Source organism: Manduca sexta, chromosome 21 (genome assembly GCF_014839805.1).
Source record: "Manduca sexta isolate Smith_Timp_Sample1 chromosome 21, JHU_Msex_v1.0, whole genome shotgun sequence".
NCBI classification, from domain to species: domain Eukaryota; kingdom Metazoa; phylum Arthropoda; class Insecta; order Lepidoptera; family Sphingidae; genus Manduca; species Manduca sexta.
In genome coordinates this window covers 13,022,043-13,043,131 of record NC_051135.1, presented here as the reverse complement: position 1 = coordinate 13,043,131, position 21,089 = coordinate 13,022,043, and the positions used below count along the sequence as shown (strand labels likewise).

Here is a 21,089-nt window from a genome sequence, read left to right as displayed (position 1 = left end):
AATATACAGGGTGTAGTGTGCCCACATCCTAACTTATACTTAACACCTAAGTATATGTACATTTGGCATCTCATCTTAATCTACATGTGGTGATATGCACACGGCATTTGGTAAATCAAATACGTCATGATTCCCATTGATATTTCATTTATGCTATAAATCACAATAATTTACCAATGATATAGTTATATTTCGTGATTGGGGCGGCCATATTGAATTATATTAGTTTCACCTCTTAGCTGTGTGCCTCGTCGGGATTTTTATTTCTAATGTATACAGGGTGTTGGTTAATAATGGAAAACATATTGTTGGCTTTACAACAATTTGGAGTTCGATACCTGATCATTAAAAGTACTGAGTTATTTAAAATTATAATAATTGTTTGAAGAATTTACTGGCTGTCAACATAATTCTTAATATACAAATCCTAATTTTATTACATTATTAAAATAGGACATTAACTAATATTTCATTCTTATTTTTATTTACAGTGTACAATTATACATGCATAAACATTAAAAAAAATCACCATATCAATTCTATAATGCAAATCGGTCAAAACAACGACCAGACGAGGCACCATTTCTCACAATAAACATTTTAATTACAATAATACTTAATCTCAACAGCAATATGGCCACGCCCCATGTAAAAACAAAGTGCGTAAACACTAGCCTCCTAGACTCTCGAACGAGGACTTTATCAGAAGATCCAAGTATTACTAGGAGAGGACCCATTTATAGGACAGGAGATTATTTTTATTTTGCTTCTTATGCCACTTGTACATTAGTGAGTCATTTGCATTTACAATATGATCTTGACTGATAGCTTTTGATACAGTGGAACATTGTCCAGTTAAATATATTTTTTTAAAAGGCTTCTCTTTAAACCAAGGCAAACACTTGGTGTTGAGTTTGTGTTCGATCGTAATCGAAAGTAACGATATAAAAATCTAGTAATTAGGGCCTTAATTTAAACTAGTATATGTATGCAAAGATCTCTGATTAAATCCTTTTTTGAGAGTACACCGTGTTCATGCGACGTCTATGGCACTATGTTGTACGCCAGTTAAACCTACATAGGTGCCAGATGCTAAACAAGATACCTTAGCGATTGTGTGGCTCGATTACACTGCGCACTAGTATTTTTTGAGTAGTTTGGATCCCAGGAAAATTATATATATATTTGTTAGTGTCTTTTTAAATGATTAAACGTTGTAAAGCAACTGTTGTAAAGTTGTAAATCATAATTACCTTATTATTTTATTATCATAAATACCTAATAAGAAATCTTTATAAGGAGAATAAAAATAAATCATTTTTATTTACCACCGCAATTGCATTATGTAAATTATTCAAAAATCATTAAAAAAATATATATTTACAACGCGTGGCAAGCTTGCCGCGCATTTACACTAATGTTAAAATCAAAAAATTCCAATTTACATTAATTTTATATTATAAATTATTTCATTGAATATATCACTCAGAATTATCGACGTTACATGCATAAAAATATGTTCTAAAATACCACTTCAACAGTCATATAACTGAGCCACAGTGCAAATATTAACACTAATTTCATTGCTTCGTTTTCCATTCAAAATAGCACTTGAATACACCAACAAAATAATAATACAACTGCTAGAATTAACTTAGAACCACTTTACAAAAAACATTCCAGTCTTACTGAAATCATAAGGTCCCATTGTCGAGTTAAATATGATTACAATAACAGGTTACAATATTTTGTATAATATGCGGCAAGATGGGTCCTTTGATATTAAAGATTCGATACCAAGGTATCGAGGACCCTTTAAACTAGACATACTAACAATTAAAACTCAAAACATATTACCCAGGAAATAAATATGCTCCTAAGCATAAAGACCGAAGATAATAATGGTCAGAGTATTAAAACGAAACAACAAGAGATACAAAAAGACTTAAATGAGTTTGTATATGCAAGACATTGTTCATAGTTTACAATTTCAACAATAAAAAGTTTAAAAATAAACGTGATGTTAGCTACATTAACCTATTCTATGCGCAAACAATATTTTACTACGAAAAGTTAGATTATGTCGATCTCAAGTACTCTATGACGTATAAAATTGTCAAACTAAAACATAGATGCTATTTAACTACGACATAATCCGTCAACACTACTATAGGACGTAACATCACGTTCACAGAACGGACCACACTGGAGGTTCAAACGTCCACTTTGAATGATAATTTTCCACTATAATTCATCCTAGCAGGCTTAAAACCCCTGGTCTATGTAATAAAAATATATAACTAATGCGTCAATTAGTCTATGAAATAAAAAAAACAAAACAGAATGTACAACACATTCATTATACCTATCATTTTTGAACAATCTCATTTAAGAACACTATTTATTGCAATATGTTGCCTTTTCACATTTAATTTTAAAACTGAATATTCAAATAAATGTTTAAAGCTTATAAGAGACTGGATTAAAAATATGAATAGGGTTAAAAAGCGAAACATTGCAAACAAAAGAAAAAAAATGGTCAAACTTCAAGAGCCTTTATGTAATTTTTTTTTTCTAATAGAAAACAATTATTGTTTTTTTTTTACTGCTTTCTAAATTTTAAAGAAAAAGAATGCGAATAATGGGACGGTATATTAGACCTTTTGGTTACACCATACATTTTTTTTTTAACAGCCTTTTGTACAATATCTCATATAATACCCTCAATTTGAAACAGCCTGTATAAAGCTCTTGAAGTTTGAATCGTATTTCGGTAAACCTAGGCGGAAGTCATAGTAAAATAGTAGGGTGTTTTTCTTACAAAAATATTTTTTATTAATGGTATTTACAGGGCATGGGTTTTTGTGCGTTGAATTACAAGATCATGTTTAAGGACACTCTATAGACAGGAGATCGGTACGTTATTAAGACTCAAATGCAATTTTGAACTCAGAGATATAAAACGGTGGTGTTGCCAGTGAAAAATAAATTCCCAAATATACATGGAAAATGCGAATACGATTTAATTTGTAATTTTAGAACCGTTCCAAAGCACGAGTGTCGGTAGGTGGTGTGACTGGAAATTCGTGCAATTCATGGAGACCATTTATATAGAGCGACGAAGAGAAGCGACTAAGTGATGTGTAGTCTTGGCCGCTAAACTTAGTTTGCCTTTGAGGTTCCATAATAGCTTTACAACACAGTAGGATACCGGTTCAAAACACTCCTTTTTGCAATAAAAAATAAATCGCATTTGAACTGGGAACATTATGAGATGGCAACACCACTACTGCCTTGTTTTAATCAGTGTTTTAACTTATCTGTTATATTCCTTTATAGGCTACTAGGACGATATGGACAGAATATGTATTTTATAGATGTAAACACTGCCGGTTTCAATATGAGATAATCCCAACAGTTTAAAGCAGGGTGACGTCACAAAGTTTTTTCTTTTTAATGGTTATTTAAAAAACTGATTAATACAAGGAAGGGGTAGATAATCGTGATACCTGTCCGCCATCACAGCTCGATGAGCGGCACGTCGTGCGCGGTGTGGTGCGCGGTGTGGTGCGCGGTGCGGTGCGCGGTGCGGTGCGCGTGGTGTTGCGCGTGCGCAGTGCGGGTCAGCAGGGCGTGCGCGGCGCCCGCGCCAGCTCGTGTATGAGCAGCGGCGCCGAGTCGCTCGCCGGCCGCTGCGCCGCCACGCGCTCCAGCACGCACGACGCCGACAGCCGCGCCTCCGCGTCGTGGTCCCAGCACTCCTCCATCGTGTCGCACAGCACCCCCAGACCCTGGGTGTTGGGAATAAAGTTAGAAGTAAATTAATCTGATAAATCACGATGGTGTGTGAAGCTTAAGACATAAACTATAAACTGTACTCTGTTTTGTTTTGAATTATAAATTAATTTCTTTTTGTATTCCTAGGAGGTTGATGTGAAGTCATAAGCCGATCGTAAATCTATAGCCAATAATTTATTTCTCGTTTTACACAAAACTTCACTAAACAACAACCAACAAACCATTCAAATTTGAATTTCGATTGGTAAACCAGTCTCACCGGATGGTTGCGCCACTGCGGCTGTATGTGCGGCCTGAGTTTCCGCTGTACGACAGCTTCCTGCATCTCCTCGAGGCTAGGGTGCGAGCCTACCTCCTCTTCCAGCGGCAGCCGGTACTGCGATGTGGATTCGGCGCCTCCTTCGCTGCATCTGTGATAAGTAAAATAAAATTTAAATTAGTAACACCCTGTTTCTATATTTAGACATTCTGTAATACGAGTTGCAATGGTGAAATTATTGAAGATTTAACTATCATAGACTTATTTATACTCATATAAAAGATATATAGAAAAGATGCGACCAACTTCTTTCTGCTTTATAAATAAATAAATATAAAAACTACTCTGACTCCAAACGTTCATAACTAATATTCGGATAAATAAATTTTAAGTCCAATAATTGTGATCAGAGAATCGGCTGTGAGATGATTTGAACGAAGTCCAAGGATAAAGGATGTTCTCAGACAAGGCGATGAAATTAGACCCACAATGTAAAGAAGCTACATTTTAATTTCTTGTTTAAAAGCCACATACGACATAAAGATCAGAAACACACGGGCGATTAAGTATCGGAGGTCGAATAGCCGTCTCCATTCATGACAAAGTTAATTAGTTGTATATGTATAAATGATGTATTTTTATATATTAATAATTTCAAAGAGTTTTTTTTTTTCATGGGACAACAACGCAATCAACACCGACTGAATCGGAATCCCCCGGCTTAGCGTCTGGAGGAAAGCTGGGGATAGCTGGGAAGGAAGCGTGGAAAGAGGTTCCAGTTAAATGTTCGAGAGCCTTTATAGGCCTCAATCTGAATTAGCAACTATGAGGTATACACACTTAACTATGCCTAGTACCACGGCAAATGTCCGCCCGTGCATGGGCGTGCGTTCGATGTGGAGATCGAACGCCCATGAATTGCCTCAAGGGAGGAGTTTAACAGAGTCAGTACGTGGCTAGAAATATGCGTGATATCTAAATCGGTCTTATGATAACCCATACCCCCTACGAACATTCTATTGAGTGTGGACAAAACATCACAATCAGGTAAAGTGGTCAAACGCCTATCTTAACAATGACAAATGATAAGATTATAATTATTACGTTCCACGAATTTGGACTTTATATGGTAAAATATAGAATCGTTTTTATCTTTAAGATTTTTCTCGCGTGTCTACGTTCTAATACCAAGTGTGTTATATTTCTAAGCTTACAGTTACAATTAATATTATCTTTAGAGGGGACTTAAACTCTTATCATCTTTTATGTATTTAATGTAACTACGGCCTAAAAAAAGTAAAATATAAAAAATGGTATAAATGTCGTGCAGTACACATTCACTGTACTTATATTGCACACACACATATACAGACCAATTTACAAATTTGGCAACATCTATAATATTATTGTGAAGGGAGGGTGCAGGGTAGACATTCCGCTAAAAAATATAACGTTCCATACATTATAAAGATATTTTATAGATATTTTTTAAAATCATTTGTATTTTTTTTAACCATTTAAAATTAAGCATTATAGAAGAGTGGTAGTCCATCACTTGCTTCATGACTTTCTTTTTGGAATATAATTGATATAAGATGGTCGGTATTATCGACTATGCATTGTAGACATTTAATTGCTTATTTCAGCATCGACAGTGTAATGAGAAATGAAACTCAGTGGATTCACGGGTCGCGTGACCGACCCCACGGTGCGCGGATCTCTGACTTTACGAACTTATGTATTAATTGATAAATATCGATGACTGCGAAGTAAAACATAAACGAATCTACACAATATAATATTCTCAACTAAAGGTCGAAAATCAGCCATAAATTTTATTTTTCTGCACTCCTATATTAACTTTAATCATCCCAAATCTCACATTCCGTGCGCGCAATGGGCTTAAAAATTGTAGAGCTTTTTACTCCCGTAATAATGTATAGAGGAGCATTCCTAACGAAAGTTACCCACTTACAGGGCAGCATGGATGAAGGACGAAATCTCTATAGATGTAATATACAATAAATTACATGGTTATATAAATAATATGTCTTTGCTGAAATTTATAGACATTATCGGAAGTATTAATAGAGAAATGTAATTATAAAATTGATGAGTTCCTTAAAGATCAGATAATATTATAAGTACTTAATACTATTGTTATATTATATAATCTCATTATACATAAAATTACTGTAATGTACGTTACTGTGTAGTACACAAAAGAAAGCCTTATGTGAAAACAGCATTACAATTCGATAAGAAATGGACATTTATTCAAATTTGAATTATTGCTATGTGCAGGAGTGGTCGTGGAGTGAGGACATCTCGCCATCTCTTTCTTTCGCACGCATAGTAATGATACCTGACGTCACATGCAAGTATTTCGTCCCGGTTTTAGATTTTTGACACTTAACCCTGCTACCTAATTTCAACGGCTTATTAATTTGTGGATTTTTCGCCAGATTTTAATGACTTCTTGTTTTAGAATTTATACGACATACATATTTTATAAAAGTTATAAATAAAAATAAGTCAAATACCCTGTTAACGTTACAGAGCTGATAATTCACCACCAATCCTTTACATGACTTCTAGATGAATGAAACATTCAAAATACCCATGAATACAATTTGGCTTTTCAGATCATACTAGTCCCACAATAGGCTTTGTTATATAATTCACACAACAGTTTCGTAAGAGATGACACGCCCAGCAACATTTTAGGTCAATATTTATAGGTCCGAATATTCGGGTCACAATCTAACCTCTGTAAAGTTTAAACTTGTAACCTATGTCTTGTGTTTTGGGAAATTTTCATTTGGCGAATTCTTATTTTTACATAACTTTATTTACATTTCTCAAGCGAGTTTTGTGTAGAGTGCTTTTAAACCACCTTTAAGATTGATAATGAATAACTAATTAGATGTAGATACTATTAAAAAATTGTATCTTATATCCATAAGGCATAGATTCGATTTTTTGTGCAAAATAAGTTAGAGGGATATTTAATGGCTGCTGTTAAGATATAATCATTATCTGTAATTTCGTAACGCGATTTCGGCGTTACAATTGACCACAAAAACAAGGACAATGCAACCAAGCGATTTCCTATGAGAAAGTGGCAATTCGGTAAAGATATTAGTTGTACTTCCACAATAGCCTACAGTGTAGTTCTAAAATCAACAAAGTTTGTTATATAAAAATTAAACTAAACTCACCTAGACGCTATCTCCCACAGCACCAAAGCGCAGGCATACATATCGATTCTCAAGAAAGCATCCTTCGTGAAATTGATGGCACCGTCCAGCACCTCCGGCGCCATGTACCGTCGCGTCCCCACTTGCCCGTGCGCATCTCCACATCCCCTAGCCGGCACGAAGATCAGGGCGAGGCCGAAGTCAGCGATGCAAGCGCTCAAATCCGCTTTGAGGAGTACATTCTTGGATTTGAAGTCGCGGTGCGCGACGGCCGGCTTGCCGCCGCCCTCCTCGTGCAGGTGCGACAGGCCGCGCGCCACGCACGCCGCCACGCGCCACGCCTCCGACCATGTTAGTGTGTGCGCTTTTAGGTAGTCGCACAGGGAGCCCTGCGGGGAGGTAGAGTGTTAAAAGAACAGGATCATTTTGTATAATTGAGTGTATACAGTAAACCTATAAGTTTTTGTAGTTACATCAAAGGTGATTTTTCAATAATTATAATTAAATATATAAAAATATAGGAATAAATGTGTACTTTAGTCATTTTTCTTGTCATATTTCTATTTTATGTCAAATGCCAAAGTCCAATAAAACTTTTAAATTATCAACATTAATGATTTTAATCTTTAACAAAATAAAATTATTTTAATTTATGTGTTATAATAATATCACACTGTAGATAATATGACATTCTGATTCTTTTTACGTAACATACGCAATGTATGTAACTTAGATAAACAATTTATTTTTAACATAGGAAAAAAAAAACACTATCAAAACAACTTGTTAAACAAGCAGTTGTGTGCAAATATTTACCTTCTCATGATAAGCCGTGATGAGCCAGTACTCGGCCTGGAGATTATCGCCTTGCTTATCGACGCCAATGTAGTGCAATATGTCAGGGTGATCCATGCGCGGTAGCCGGAATACCTCTTGCTCGGCCAGCCACGACTGTTTGTCCTGGAGCGGGAACACCTTCACGGCGACGTCTCTCTGGCCCAGCTTCGCTCGCCACACTGCCCCGAACCTGCCCCGCGCTCGTACTTCACAAAGTGTCACTTGCCCCACCAGAGTCCCCGTTTCATTCTCCATACCAGCGCCAGCTGAAGGCGGTCTGGATAGCGAAGCCTCACCGTTCGCGAGCTCAGCGAAAGAACTGCCCTTGCGTTTCCTGTACAACAGATAGCAAGCAACCAACACAGCGAATAATATAAACAGCGGTGTCAGGGTGTAGGCTATTACTGCTTGAGTGTCGTCCGTGTCTGGTACAGCAGACGCCGGGATCCTCTGTGGCGGCACTTCGGTTTGGGCCATAACCGAATCTAGACTCGGGAAGGTAAGGTTACGGTTGCACAAGTCCCCTTCACAGCAGCAATGGACGAGTGGTAGCTTCGCATAATGCAGCCTGCAGTTAGCGGAACGATCTTTACACGAAACGGTGTCCACGAAGCATCCTTTAACTTTGGGATATGCTGTGTTGGTGATGTTGTCGTAGAGCCAGAGCACGAAGCAGTGCACGCTTTTGTCGGCCTCAACCGGCGCGCATTCCTCCTGCAGCGGATTGGGAGGGCAATTGGCGTCCTTGGCAGGGTCGCAGTTGGTTGTGGAGCCATTGTAGAACTCGCAGTAGCGTGTGGTGACGCCGCCTTCCTTCGGACGAGGTGGCAGGTTATCATCTGAAGGGGGTGCTGCCAATGTTGTGGTTTGGATACCTACAAAAAAGTTTATCAACAATAATTTATCTTGAGGGAGTTAATAAAAGTAGTGCATAGTAGATAAGTAGGCAGTTGTTAAAATAATTTTAACGAACTTCATTACATTCTCTTCGGGAAACAGGTATTACAGAAAATATAACATTTTAGATATTATAGACATTATATCAACAGCTATATAGTCATATATAGACAAATAAGAGGCAGGTAGGCACAATATGCTTTAATTATGGTTAAACGCTATTTGGTGATTTACTTTGTATTACAGCTGGTAAACAACTTGAGCTCATTATTTTGTGAATGATCTTTATTAAATAAAAGCGTAGCTACATTAATGTACATCGATAATGTATACCATGTGTAAGTTGCTTAAATTATTTGCAGGCTATTATTGATTTTGACATATTTTGTCATGAGAAACCTGTCAAGATTACAATTATTCAGCTAATAACAATTAAAAACCATCTGCTAGAGGTATTTTAGGGATTAAAGCCAGCTCGTAAGTTTCCTAAAACAGAATATGAATGATAAATATGCAATTTTTGTATTTTGCAGTTACTACCTCATCTTGCCTCTTAAATTAATGCACATTAAAATTATAAAGAAATAAGTTTGTGGATTTATTTGTATGTTATCACTGGAACTAGGAAATGGTAAAAAAAATATTTCAATATATAAATCTCCACCACCCTTGTGCCAATTTCCATAGACTATCTCAATCTTAATCTTTGATCCAATGCTGAAAGTAGACCAACTAAAATAAGTTACTTGAAAGCTAACTTCATTCTGATTGGTCCACTTTTACGATGAATCAAATAAAAACAGGATAATTTTAAAAAAAGGTGGTTAGTAATAACTGTAAAAAAAAAACAAACAAACCTCAGCAAAAAAAGAAAGCAATTACATTTACATATTTTGTCATAGACTCACAAAATCATACACAAATGTAATTTACGTAAAAGTAAATATTCCATACATTCTTAGGAAAAAAAACATTAAAGTTAAATTGATTTTATGACATTTTTGTTTTTATTTATATCATATCATTTTGTAATCTATCATTTCCCATTTATATTAATGTTACTAACATTTATCCCAAAGAAGTTTGACACTAGGCTAGGTGTAGGTCTATGCATGGCTATTGTGTTATGTACTTCTTTTCATTGTAAAATTATGTCTTTTAGTTTATCTTAAAATATTTTTACACACATTAAGAGTGATTTGTGGAAACATTCATAGATGCAATGTTCCTTGGCATGATATAAATTATCTGACATATTTGGAATGCCTCTAAAATATTTTTTAATAAAACCTGTACCTTCTGAATGAGTAAACCAAACTTGTATTTATAAATGTATTGCAGTCTGAATAATATGGTTTGCTATATTATATTTTCCTTATTTTAAGATATTATTTATTTATAATTATTTATATTATTACAGTATGCGACATTTTCCTTGATCTTTTTACTTATGTTTCCTGGAATATTCCAATTTATTGTTGGTTTATCAACTTTAATTAACAAATCAAAGTATAAGTAACAAAATTTATATGTTGCATTGGATTTGATAATTGTAGTTTTACCAAATTATCATGATTAGCTTACAATTAACTATAAATTTCTATTTACTGTTTTTTTATAGTTTAAATAAAAATGAACAATTAACTTCTGGAATACAAAATCTAAACTTTCTAATAATTTCAATTGATTTTCACAAAGTTCAGTAGGTTAATTGTTTATTTTGATTATATATATATATATATATATATATATACTAGCTTCCGCCCGCAGCTTCGCCCGCGTGGATTTCGGGTTTCAAAAATGGAGAAGGTGCTCAATTTGTCGGGATGTTTTTTTAATTTATGGTGGTATGCAGGTGGTCCGATTGTCCGGTCAGGGTCTGATGATGGGATCCAGGTGAAATCGAAGGAACTTTTAACCATTAAGGTTGCACACGAAATGACGGAAGCTTAAAAATGGAGTAACTTCTCCCGTTTTCCCAACATTTTCCATCACTGCTATGCTCCTATTAATTGTAGCGTGATGAAAAGTATACTATAACCAGCTCAGGAGTATGAAAAATAATTGTACCAAGTTAAGTTAAAATCCGTCGAGTAGTTTTTGTTTCTATAGCGGTTATACAGACAGAGAGACAAAAATTTTACTAATTACATTTTTGGCATCAGTATGGATCCCTAATCACCCCCTGATAGTTATTTTGGAAATATATTTCATGTACAGAATTGACCTTTCTACAGATTTATTATAAGTATAGATATGCAAAAGTAGCTCAAAAATTGTCCATAACGAAAACATGCATTTTAAAGTAAAACAAAAGAAATAATATCGTGAAGCCAACCAAATAACTAATGATATATTAAATTTTGTGACTGTTCAATTTAGTCGGGTCCGCGATATCACTTTTGTTGAGTTTCAGAACGCTGACATTACATTATTATATTCTGTGCTCCAACGCACACTGCTTTGATGTTAGGAACACACCTACATTGCTTAGACAACAGTGAACTTTATACAATAGCAATAAAGCTCAAATTGACTCTCACGTATTAGTTAGAAAATGTTTGTATGGGAAATAGAAAAATGCTGTTTTGAGGATTTTCCCGGCAATTATTCGAATTTTTCTCACCTTTTAAACCTTCCCTAGACCTCCACGAATAATTCAAGACCAAGATAAGATAAATCCGTTCAGCCGTTCTCGAGTTTTAGCGAGACTAACGAACAGCAATTCATTTTTATATATATAGATATATATATATATATATATATATATATATATATATATATATATATAATTTTTATATTATATAATTAATTTCAATAAATTAATCGCAAAGTGTAATAAATTTCTTAAACAATTAATGATTTGTTTAAAATTATTGATTGATGCACAACTCTGCCTGTAGGACACAATTCAATCACACTAAAAACTTTTATATAAACTTTGACGGAAAAATCGGTCATTTAGAAAGTGAACTACAGTACGAAGTATAACAAAATATACAAAGAAGCGTAAACTCACCCAAGACCAGCAGCACAAAGTGAAGAACGAACTTTTGCTCCATCATCAGAACCGCGGCGCAGGCGGGTGTAGCCCTGCCGCTCCGGCGACACAATCCAATGTTATTTTTATACGCGGCCCCGACATCAAACGTCTATTCTATTTAAGATATTCCTAACATAAGTACATGACAGTAAACAACGCACATCCGAAACGGTTAAACAGTACACATTCTTGTTTATTAACCACACAGGAAATGATATAACACACGCAATAAACAAATCTAATTCACTTAATTGCAGTAATTGCTCTGATTTTAATTAAATTTTCTGAAAATAAAACACATCAAATAGGTGTCTTTCTTCGTAGCTGCCCTTTTTGACGTCTGTAGAGTGGCGCCAATAGTTTTTTTTTCGTTACAAATTATAACTTGTTTCATAAAAATAAGTTTTTATATATATAGTTATGTTGTAATATTAACGTAGAATAACGAATAGTTATTCTTCGTTAATATTATTTAAGCTATAAATATACTAAGTTTATAATGCTGTGTACCTATTCATATATATTTTAGTTGTTCTGCCAAAGGTTACGTATTTGCTTTAAACTTATTACTTAAATTCTAATCTAGATCTAAGCATCTATTTTCCAAACATTTATATGCTACGAAAGCAGATATCGGCGAACTCTATCGTAATTACTTAAGACCAATGTACCTATTTACGCGATATCATGAATAAAAAATTTGAATTTGAATTTAACACATTTAATTATTTTGTATGGGCTGCTCTAAATAGTAATTATATTATGTAATACAATGAATACATAATCAATACAATAATGAATACTAGCATTATACCAATTAAAACTAAAGGGTTAATATTATTACAGATAATTCAATAATATAATAAATCCATCGAAGATAGTACATATTATTTGCTATTTTACATTAGATCCCTTGTTTGTTTGTTTCTGGCTGAAAGACATTCCAACCATGATATATAATCAATAATAAAAAAAATATGACAATGGCAGTATGGTCTTTGACTTTTGCCGGTTCTCCGTGGAATGAATTAAAAAAACAAATATGACAGTTGACTTCACTAAAAAAATATAGAAATTATAAATATAACCTAAAATTATTATTAAGATAAGATCATCGATATAAGATGTCTTAAAAATGATTGAATAATAAATAATGAATTTTTACTATTTTTACATATTATATTCCTGGCTTTAAAAATGTCAATATTTTATTTAACACCTGCAAAAGGTGACATGCCTATGTACTTATTAGAAGATATTGTTATCAAAAGATTAGAAAGTTTAAAATCCGTTATAAATGGAAATAATTTGGCTTACAATGAATACTTAATCGAAGGTAGCGTTTATGACAATGTTGGACATTTTATGCTTTGTATTATAGCTATTTTGGGCGAAAACAATGAATTTTGTCACTTCTTTCAAAAAGCAGAAACTGAACTGTTCAAACTCAGAATTGGATGTTTATCTTCGTATGATTTACGATGTTTTGCCAAAAAAATGTTGCGATGTATTAAAAAATACGAGCCAGAGACATCGTATATTACCCCCCTACATATAATATGTCAACATCTAGTTTTAAAATATATTGCGCAACACATTTCTCAAAAACATAGTAATGAATGTGATATGTACAATATAAAGGTACATTTTAAACACTGCCTTTCATTTGTATCAAGAAGACAAGTGGAATTGACTAAAGGAGTAGCTACAGTACCATGTGGACTCTGGAAACAGTACTTGATGTTGCTATTCATTAAAAACTTGAATCAAAGACTTAACACTAATTTATCACCTATACAAAGTGACCCACGAATAGAAGAACTACTTCATAAAATCAATAAAATATTCATTCCAAATTTAAATGAAAAAATGAATATTTTAAAGAGCAGAGATGTTGACAGCGCATCAAACCTTTTTCCTCCTTGCATGTTAAATCTGCATAGAAAGTTGAGGCAAAGACACCGGCTCTCACATTCACAAAGGTTTTATTATAGTTTATTCCTTAAAGATATTGGTATGCCGGTTGAGGAAGCAATAGATTTTTGGAGAACTGAATACAGACTAACACCAAGAGGGAGTCATAGTTGCTGCCATAGTTGGGAGAAGGATGAGAAAAAGTTTTTATATGGCATCAGACATATGTATGGATTGGAAGGAGGTCGAAAAAACTATACTTCAGTCAGTTGCCAGAGAATTCAGAGCATAGACAATGCATGTACTGAAGGGGGTTGCCCGTTTAAGTCTTTTGATAATATAAATATGGTTAAGCTAATTTCAAAGCCCACTGAAGCTTTGATGTCACAAATATATGAGTATAAAAATAGAAATCAATTTACTTCAGCATGTATGCTGACACTCAAGGAGAGAGAGAACTTTAATACCTTTAGCTTTAATTTTAATCCTGTCAAATATTACATGATTTCTTCAAAAACTAGTCCTGTTTGTACATGAAATATTATATTAAACTTTTATTTATATATTATTATTTTTTATTCCAATCATCATCATGCTGCAGTGAAACTTTTTAGTTATAAATTTTGTAAAAGATATAGTTATCTTTTCCAAGATATAGTTATCTTTTAAAAGTTAGTACTTTTACTACCTGGCAAAATAATAATTGTCAATTACATCTGGGAAAATAAAACATACAATCAACAATAGGGAATTGAACTTTATTCAGTTTGCTGTAATCAAACCAAGTACCCTTTCCCCTCTGAGGCAATTCTTGTGTAGGCCTCCACAGCGAATGCACGCCCATGTACGAGGGAACATTTGCGCGGCATCGTCGCTGGTCGAGGCCTTAGGCACATGATTAAGTGTGTATACCTCATAGTTACCATTCCAATTCATATTCAAACTTATAAGGGCACGCGAACATTACCCCTCTTTCTCTTCGCTCATCCTAAAAATAGTTCTTTCTCCTTTCCCCTTCATTTCCTTTCTGACCATCCCCTCTCCTCCTTCCTCCAGGCAGTCGCTAAGCCGGGAGAATCTTGTTTCCCATTTGCTATTTTCCCCCGGTATTGACTTCGGGGCCTGTACAAAAAAAATATGTAAGTATATAATAAAATATTAATTACCTTTCTATTACCTAATGCTATTATGGTTTTAGCTGAGGTCTCAGGTTCGAAAGCGGCTCTGGGTAAGGTGAAATTGTTTTTTTTTTGACTCAGTTTTAGATTAGCTAGAAACTTGCAGAAGGCGATTTCCGCAAGAAATTTGTAATGTGTAAAAAATAATGAAAACATCGATGGGGCAAGAAGGTTCCGGAGTGCAGGCCACGTACTGGCAAGCGTAGCGTCGAACGTCCACCCACGAGGTGGACAGATGACGTCATAAAAGTCGCAGGAGGTCGCTGGATGCGGGCCGCAGCCAATAAGTCGATCTGGAAATCTTTGGGGGAGGCTCATGTTCAGCAGTGGACATCCTGCGGCTGACGATAATGATGATGATGAAATCGTCATGACAGGCTGACTTTGGCAAATTTGAAAGTTTACAGTACGAGTACGAGTTGTGGAAAGTCGCATATGTATATAACTATTAATATATTGCTGCTAGCGCACTCACATCTGGAGGTTTTTTTGCAATATATTTTTGGAAGATCTTGCCACCCTTAAGTTAACTTTAGTCTAGTGTCTAGAGTTTTATGCCCGTTATGGTGATAGGCTCCACTCCTGTCAAGATATGGGACAGAATATATCTACAATACGAAAAGTGGGTGTACCTACCTAGTATTTGCGCCAACGCCTACTCCTTCGGAAATTAAAGTTTGATTTGCGGAACAAAAATAAAACGTACATAATCATGTTTCGCGGCTTGTATGGATATCTACTGATTACATCTGTTCCGTGTAGTCGACATCAAATGTAATGCAATATTAACGCAGGATGGATTGCTGTATGCGTTCCCGCCACTTAATTGCAATCAATTCTATATATAATTCATAACATGGCTACTGTAACCTAAGGTGTTTTTATTAACTCAATTGTAATGCAGTGAATTTACGTTTTTTTTTTGTAATACGAATTTATTTATGGGTTTATTTTGCGACGTAAATCCGGGTTTAGAGTTGGACCGGCTATGTCTTTTGCACCAGATTCTAAGGGAGGTGTCCAGATAGAGCTCCTATTTGGTCGACTAAATAGACTTGTAAATAAAAATGCCGTTGGGACAAAAACTAAAGGAGGCGCTAGACAAAAAGGTTCCAATGGCTTCGAGCGTCACGTGAAAGAAGAGGCGGCGCGTACCACATTTTTTTGAGTATAGGTAGTTGAAATCGAAAACCTTTTTGTGCAATTACTACTGCCTTCGAGATTCAGCTTGCGACTAGGTGGTTATAATAAGATCACCGGTCTCACAACCCTTCCAGAAAGTTAGTAAACTACGAGCGAACGCTGGGTCAGCTCGCTAACGCTTCATAAACCCTACAGTGACATATCAGATACCTAATACCCCGCGGTGGCTGTCTGCGCAGTATTAGGAACAATTTGGCTTCTTTTGTTGGGTCGACCTGAGGTTGATGTTAAGCTGGCGATTTCTTATGTTTACGCGAATGTTAGACATTAAAATTAAACTATTTGTCGGATTACTTCAGTCTAACCCGTGGTCACGAAGGCTGCAAAATCTTCGAAACGTCGGTAGAAAATTAAAATGTAAAAACTGCGATAAAATTCGTAATTTAGTTTAATTTCAAGCTGGCGACTTTTTGGTAGGTAACTAAGGCTAATTAACATATTTTGAGTGTACGCATATCCCACAAGGAAGAGATGTAAGGAGAAAATTGAAGTCACTTCCATCAATTTATCTATTCACTGCTGAACGCAGAGGTTTTCATTTTTATATAAGTACTAGCTTCCGCCCGCAGCTTCGCCCGCGTGGATTTCGGACTTCAAAAATGGAGCCGGTCGCGAACGTTCGAGAATGTTCGTTTTACGAAGCTACTCGCTAGGTGATTCGCTAGCCTCTAGGTGCCAAGCAAGCCGCCTGCCTGTGCGATCGCGACCTTATACAGGGTCATTTTGTCACCCTAGACTTAAATTTAACTGCGAGAAAGTCATCTTGAAAGAAACCGTTTACTATAAGTTACTCTAACCTAAGGTCAAAAACAAAAAAGTAAAATTTTCAAACAAAATAAATATTCAAATAGTCATTTTATTTTTACACACCCTTTTGTCACTACTATTATATTAGAATTCGTCGGCAGTGTTGCCAGGGCCCTTGAGCCGTAAGTTACGTTTCGTTTCCTGAAATGTTACATTTTTGCTGCAAAAGTTACATTATTGTTTTTTTTTTAATTTACGCGTTTTTGGGCAAGCATTTCTGTAGCTACGAAACCGCGGGGACTCGCGAAGTAGGAAATGTGCGCGCACACTCAAGTAAAATCAAGTTTTAATATATGAAGATACGTTTCATTTTGTCATGGCGAGCCAGCTCTAAGTGTGATATGGAGTGAAATACTTTTTAGACCCGCCAGTTTTAAGTGCGTTCAATTTGGATGCGTTAAATAGAAATGCGTTCGTAAACTGTTTATAATAAAAAAAATTGTATTACAAAAATCGTTTTTCTCAAAAGTTACGAAAATTCCCTTAAATATAAAAATTACTTACATGTTACGCGAGGGGGTCAAAAGTAACGAAAAATGTAAGAAATGTAACCTTCTGGCAACACTGTTCGTCGGAGCGGCAACATCGCACACAGTCATTGATAATATTATGCTCACGCACACGAACAAGTGATATACACTCGGAGCGCAAGGGTAGTTCGTCGCACCGCGCGCGCCGCGCCGCAACCGAACAGCTGATGTCGTCGCTTTAACTACCTAGGGTTTTGTGTCGTGCCACATCACTCAATCAACAATTAGACCAGCAGCGACGACGCTACAAAAGACACATACCTAAACATCATTATCATCATCAGCTACATAAAGTCCACTGTTGAACATAGGCCTCCCCTAAAGATTTCCAGACGGACCTGTCGAAAGCTGCCTGCATCCAATATGTTCCCGTGACGTGTATCAAGTCGTCTGTCCACCTTGCAGGTGGATATCCAACGCCAACATAAACATCACGCACTAATCATCACATTTCATTAGAACAATATTTTCTATGCACAAACTATCATCATAAGTAAACGACATTAATCAAACAACCACAAATGCATAAGTTAGGTACACATAACACATTATTTCCGTAATTTTAAAGTGGTGTCATTCTTTTAAATCAAAACACACACATTCTAATGTAGGTAGTTCATCCATTTTAGTAGATAAGTAGGTATAATAAATACGTTCAACGGTTAGATTTATAACACTCATAAAATATCATTCTGCAAGTCTGGCAATTCACACGAACAATTAATAACGAAGTTACAATCTTGATAATAATTAGGTAATGTAATAATTTGAGGTAAAAATGTCGAGCGACGGGATGCGTCACGGCGCGGCGCGGCGCGGCGTCTAATAGGTATCTAAACATTATTCAAAATAGTAAATGTGTTTACCAATACCTAATGATGATTTGTAGATTGCTTGTTCCTATAAAAGTTGTTTCATACTTCAAAGTATTTTTAATACAGTTAATTGGTGACTACCTCGGTGCCGCAGTTGTATTATAGTACGGATGCTTTGCTAAGGTCTCGGGATCGAATCCCGGGTCGGACAAAATGATATTGGATTTTTCCATTCAGTAACTATCGCAAATTCATAAATCCACATTAAAATCGTAATGACAGCCTCGGATAGAAACATAATCAATAGATTGTGATTAGTTCAGTTTCGGGTACGCGTCAATGATGCAACTTCGCGATCGTAAAATATTCAAAATGACAAAAATATTTCTAAAAATAGACTCTATTTTATACGAGTTAAGGTCGCATTTAGGGGACCACTTTAAATTTCTTTGTGCCTGACCGACCAAGACGCGACACACGAGTTTAGTGAATTCCACAAAGTAGCGGCAAGGTCTGGAGTAGTGTTGCCTGATGTCCTGATTTGCGCGGGACGTCCCGATTTTCAGAGTTCTGGGACGTGACCCGTTTTGCACCAATAAATTATTAAAACCATTAAGTATTATGAAATAATAAACTACGCATTAATCACTGTGTTGAGTGCGACAATGCAACCAAAATAGCACGTATCACCTCACTAGCGCTGAAGGTACAGTTTTATTTTATTCTCTTGCTTAGAGATGCGACTCCCCGGCGATCTGTTCTTTAATGTTAAAACAGAAATCCAAATTAAAACGCAACTTTAGCATGACTTGCAGTGATATTTTTTGTAAAACGCAATACATATAAAACTAAAATTAAAAAAAAAATACTTGCTTTTTTTATGTCCCGATCTACAACACTAAATCTCGATTTGTTTTACCGTCTTGATTTTAAACAAATTGATCTTGGCAACACTAGTCTGGAAGTACACGATATTTGACGAGCCACAGTTTTACAACTAACACGTGCCCTCGCAGTGTTACCAAACTTTTTATTATTACCTTATTGTGTAATATCTTGTTTATTTTATACCCTGTATGTCTATTGAAAATGAATCACTGAATCCAAAATCTCTATTATACTTTATTACTTAAAATAATGTTTCAAAAATACTAAAATATTGCTGTGTATTATTTTAATTAGGTACACTTTTCATTAATCATTTCATCATAAATCATTACTTATTTTATTTTGTAATACAATTGTATGTTAAATCTGTTAGAACATCATGTAATAAAAAAAAATCTAATATCAGAATTTTTGAAATGCTGTGTCGTTTTAGCAAGCTTTTTGGTAAAAAAGTTTATACTGACAACACTGCGAGTTTAGGCGAGAAAGAGTACGACTATTGTATTGAATAATCCCGCGCTCTTCGGACTCGGTCAAAGACTCGGACGCATTGCCATAGTGTACCTATCTAGCAAAGAAATGGTACAGAAAGCATAATATGACGTTCGATAATGTGTACGTAGTCTTCTTTTAGGTATTATGACAAACCGAAATATTAATGTTGGAATTAAAATAAATGTCGGAATATCATGTAGAATCTAAAAAAAATACGATACCAATAGATTTAAATCTTGTAACTTTAGTAATTATGTAGGTAACTTTTTGGTAAGAAAACTATTTTATTAACGAAAATAACGTTTATAATTAACGAAATATTTTTGTAGTAATTAATTATTGACTCAATGAACTGCTGCAACCAAGTCAGTGAACGTATTGGGAGTTCATTTGTGAGCTGACCTTCTGAACCCTATAGGTTCGGTAATAATATCATCAGCTGTGACGTAGTTCATTCACTTCAGTTAAGCGCGCTAAGAGACAGCGTGATCAAAAAACCATAAATCTAAAATCGGGATTATTGACGTAAATATTCGTTACTTATGAATAATCTTTTGCACGGTATTAGCAGAGGTCACCACGAACCTGTGGTTTCATTTAGTAACGCAATGTCGAAATGACCCTGTATATATACAAAAATAATCCTTATAGCATGATTCAGTATTCACGCATGATGGCTTATTATTAGCGTATTTCATGTATAACTTTGGTGTTTCTATACCGATTTCTATGATTCTTTTTATGGAATATTTAATAATGTTAACTTTTTAATTAGGGATGACTGAGAGTGTTATAAACGTAAGAGTAGACAAATATAATGAGAAAGCTTCGAACTGCTAAGCTATCGGGAGTTACACGTGTTATTGTGAGTCAACCATAAAAGATAGACATATGCTGTCGTGGGATATTTTTACATAATTTTAAGGAGAACATTTCCGTCATACATGATTTCTGTGTAGCTTTAACCATTAAGGTTGCACACGCGACGGAAGCTTAAAAATGGAGTAACTTCTCCCGTTTTCCCAACATTTCCCTTCACTGCTCTGCTCCTATTAATTGTAGCGTGATGAAAAGTATACTATAACCAGCACAGGAGTATGACAAATAATTGTACCAAGTTTCGTTAAAATCCGTCGAGTAGTTTTTGTTTCTATAACGGTTATACAGACAGACAGACAGACAGACAGACAGACATTATATTTATCGTTCCATAGAACTTTAAAGC

General features: G+C 35.2%; 2 protein-coding genes and 1 long non-coding RNA gene across 4 annotated transcripts in view; 1 reads left to right on the top strand and 2 right to left on the bottom strand.

Annotated features, from left to right (window-relative positions):
* Window positions 1-12,388, bottom strand: part of LOC119190118 (activin receptor type-2B-like) — a 12,981-nt gene extending 593 nt beyond the window's left edge. The window contains exons 1-5 of one of the 2 annotated variants that reach the window (XR_005112769.1): window positions 12,011-12,388; window positions 8,074-8,969; window positions 7,279-7,646; window positions 4,058-4,208; window positions 3,510-3,791 (exon numbers count right to left, since the gene is read on the bottom strand). Coding sequence is in view for 1 of the 2 variants with exons in the window: in XM_037441186.1 (XP_037297083.1) it covers window positions 3,624-3,791; window positions 4,058-4,208; window positions 7,279-7,646; window positions 8,074-8,969; window positions 12,011-12,056 (1,629 nt within the window). In the remaining variant the exon portion in view is untranslated. Of the gene's footprint in view, window positions 1-2,575; window positions 3,792-4,057; window positions 4,209-7,278; window positions 7,647-8,073; window positions 8,970-12,010 lie in introns of those variants that run through there. The other variant, XM_037441186.1, reaches the window with a different exon arrangement.
* A 683-nt stretch (window positions 12,389-13,071) lies between these two features.
* LOC115447916 (DNA primase large subunit-like) lies at window positions 13,072-14,513 on the top strand. Its single transcript, XM_030175218.2, has one exon. It carries the CDS (start codon window positions 13,232-13,234, stop codon window positions 14,483-14,485), a length of 1,254 nt encoding a protein of 417 aa, XP_030031078.2. The 5' UTR covers window positions 13,072-13,231; the 3' UTR covers window positions 14,486-14,513.
* A 172-nt stretch (window positions 14,514-14,685) lies between these two features.
* LOC115447910 overlaps window positions 14,686-21,089 on the bottom strand; it is a 30,062-nt gene continuing 23,658 nt past the window's right edge. The window contains exon 2 of the long non-coding RNA XR_005112708.1: window positions 14,686-15,070. This is a non-coding gene — a long non-coding RNA (uncharacterized LOC115447910). The remainder of the gene's footprint in view (window positions 15,071-21,089) is intronic.

Coding starts and splice junctions, on each gene's coding strand:
- LOC115447916 (XM_030175218.2), top strand. CDS start 13,232: ATGTCAATATTTTATTTAACACCTGCAAAAGGTGACATGCCTATGTAC.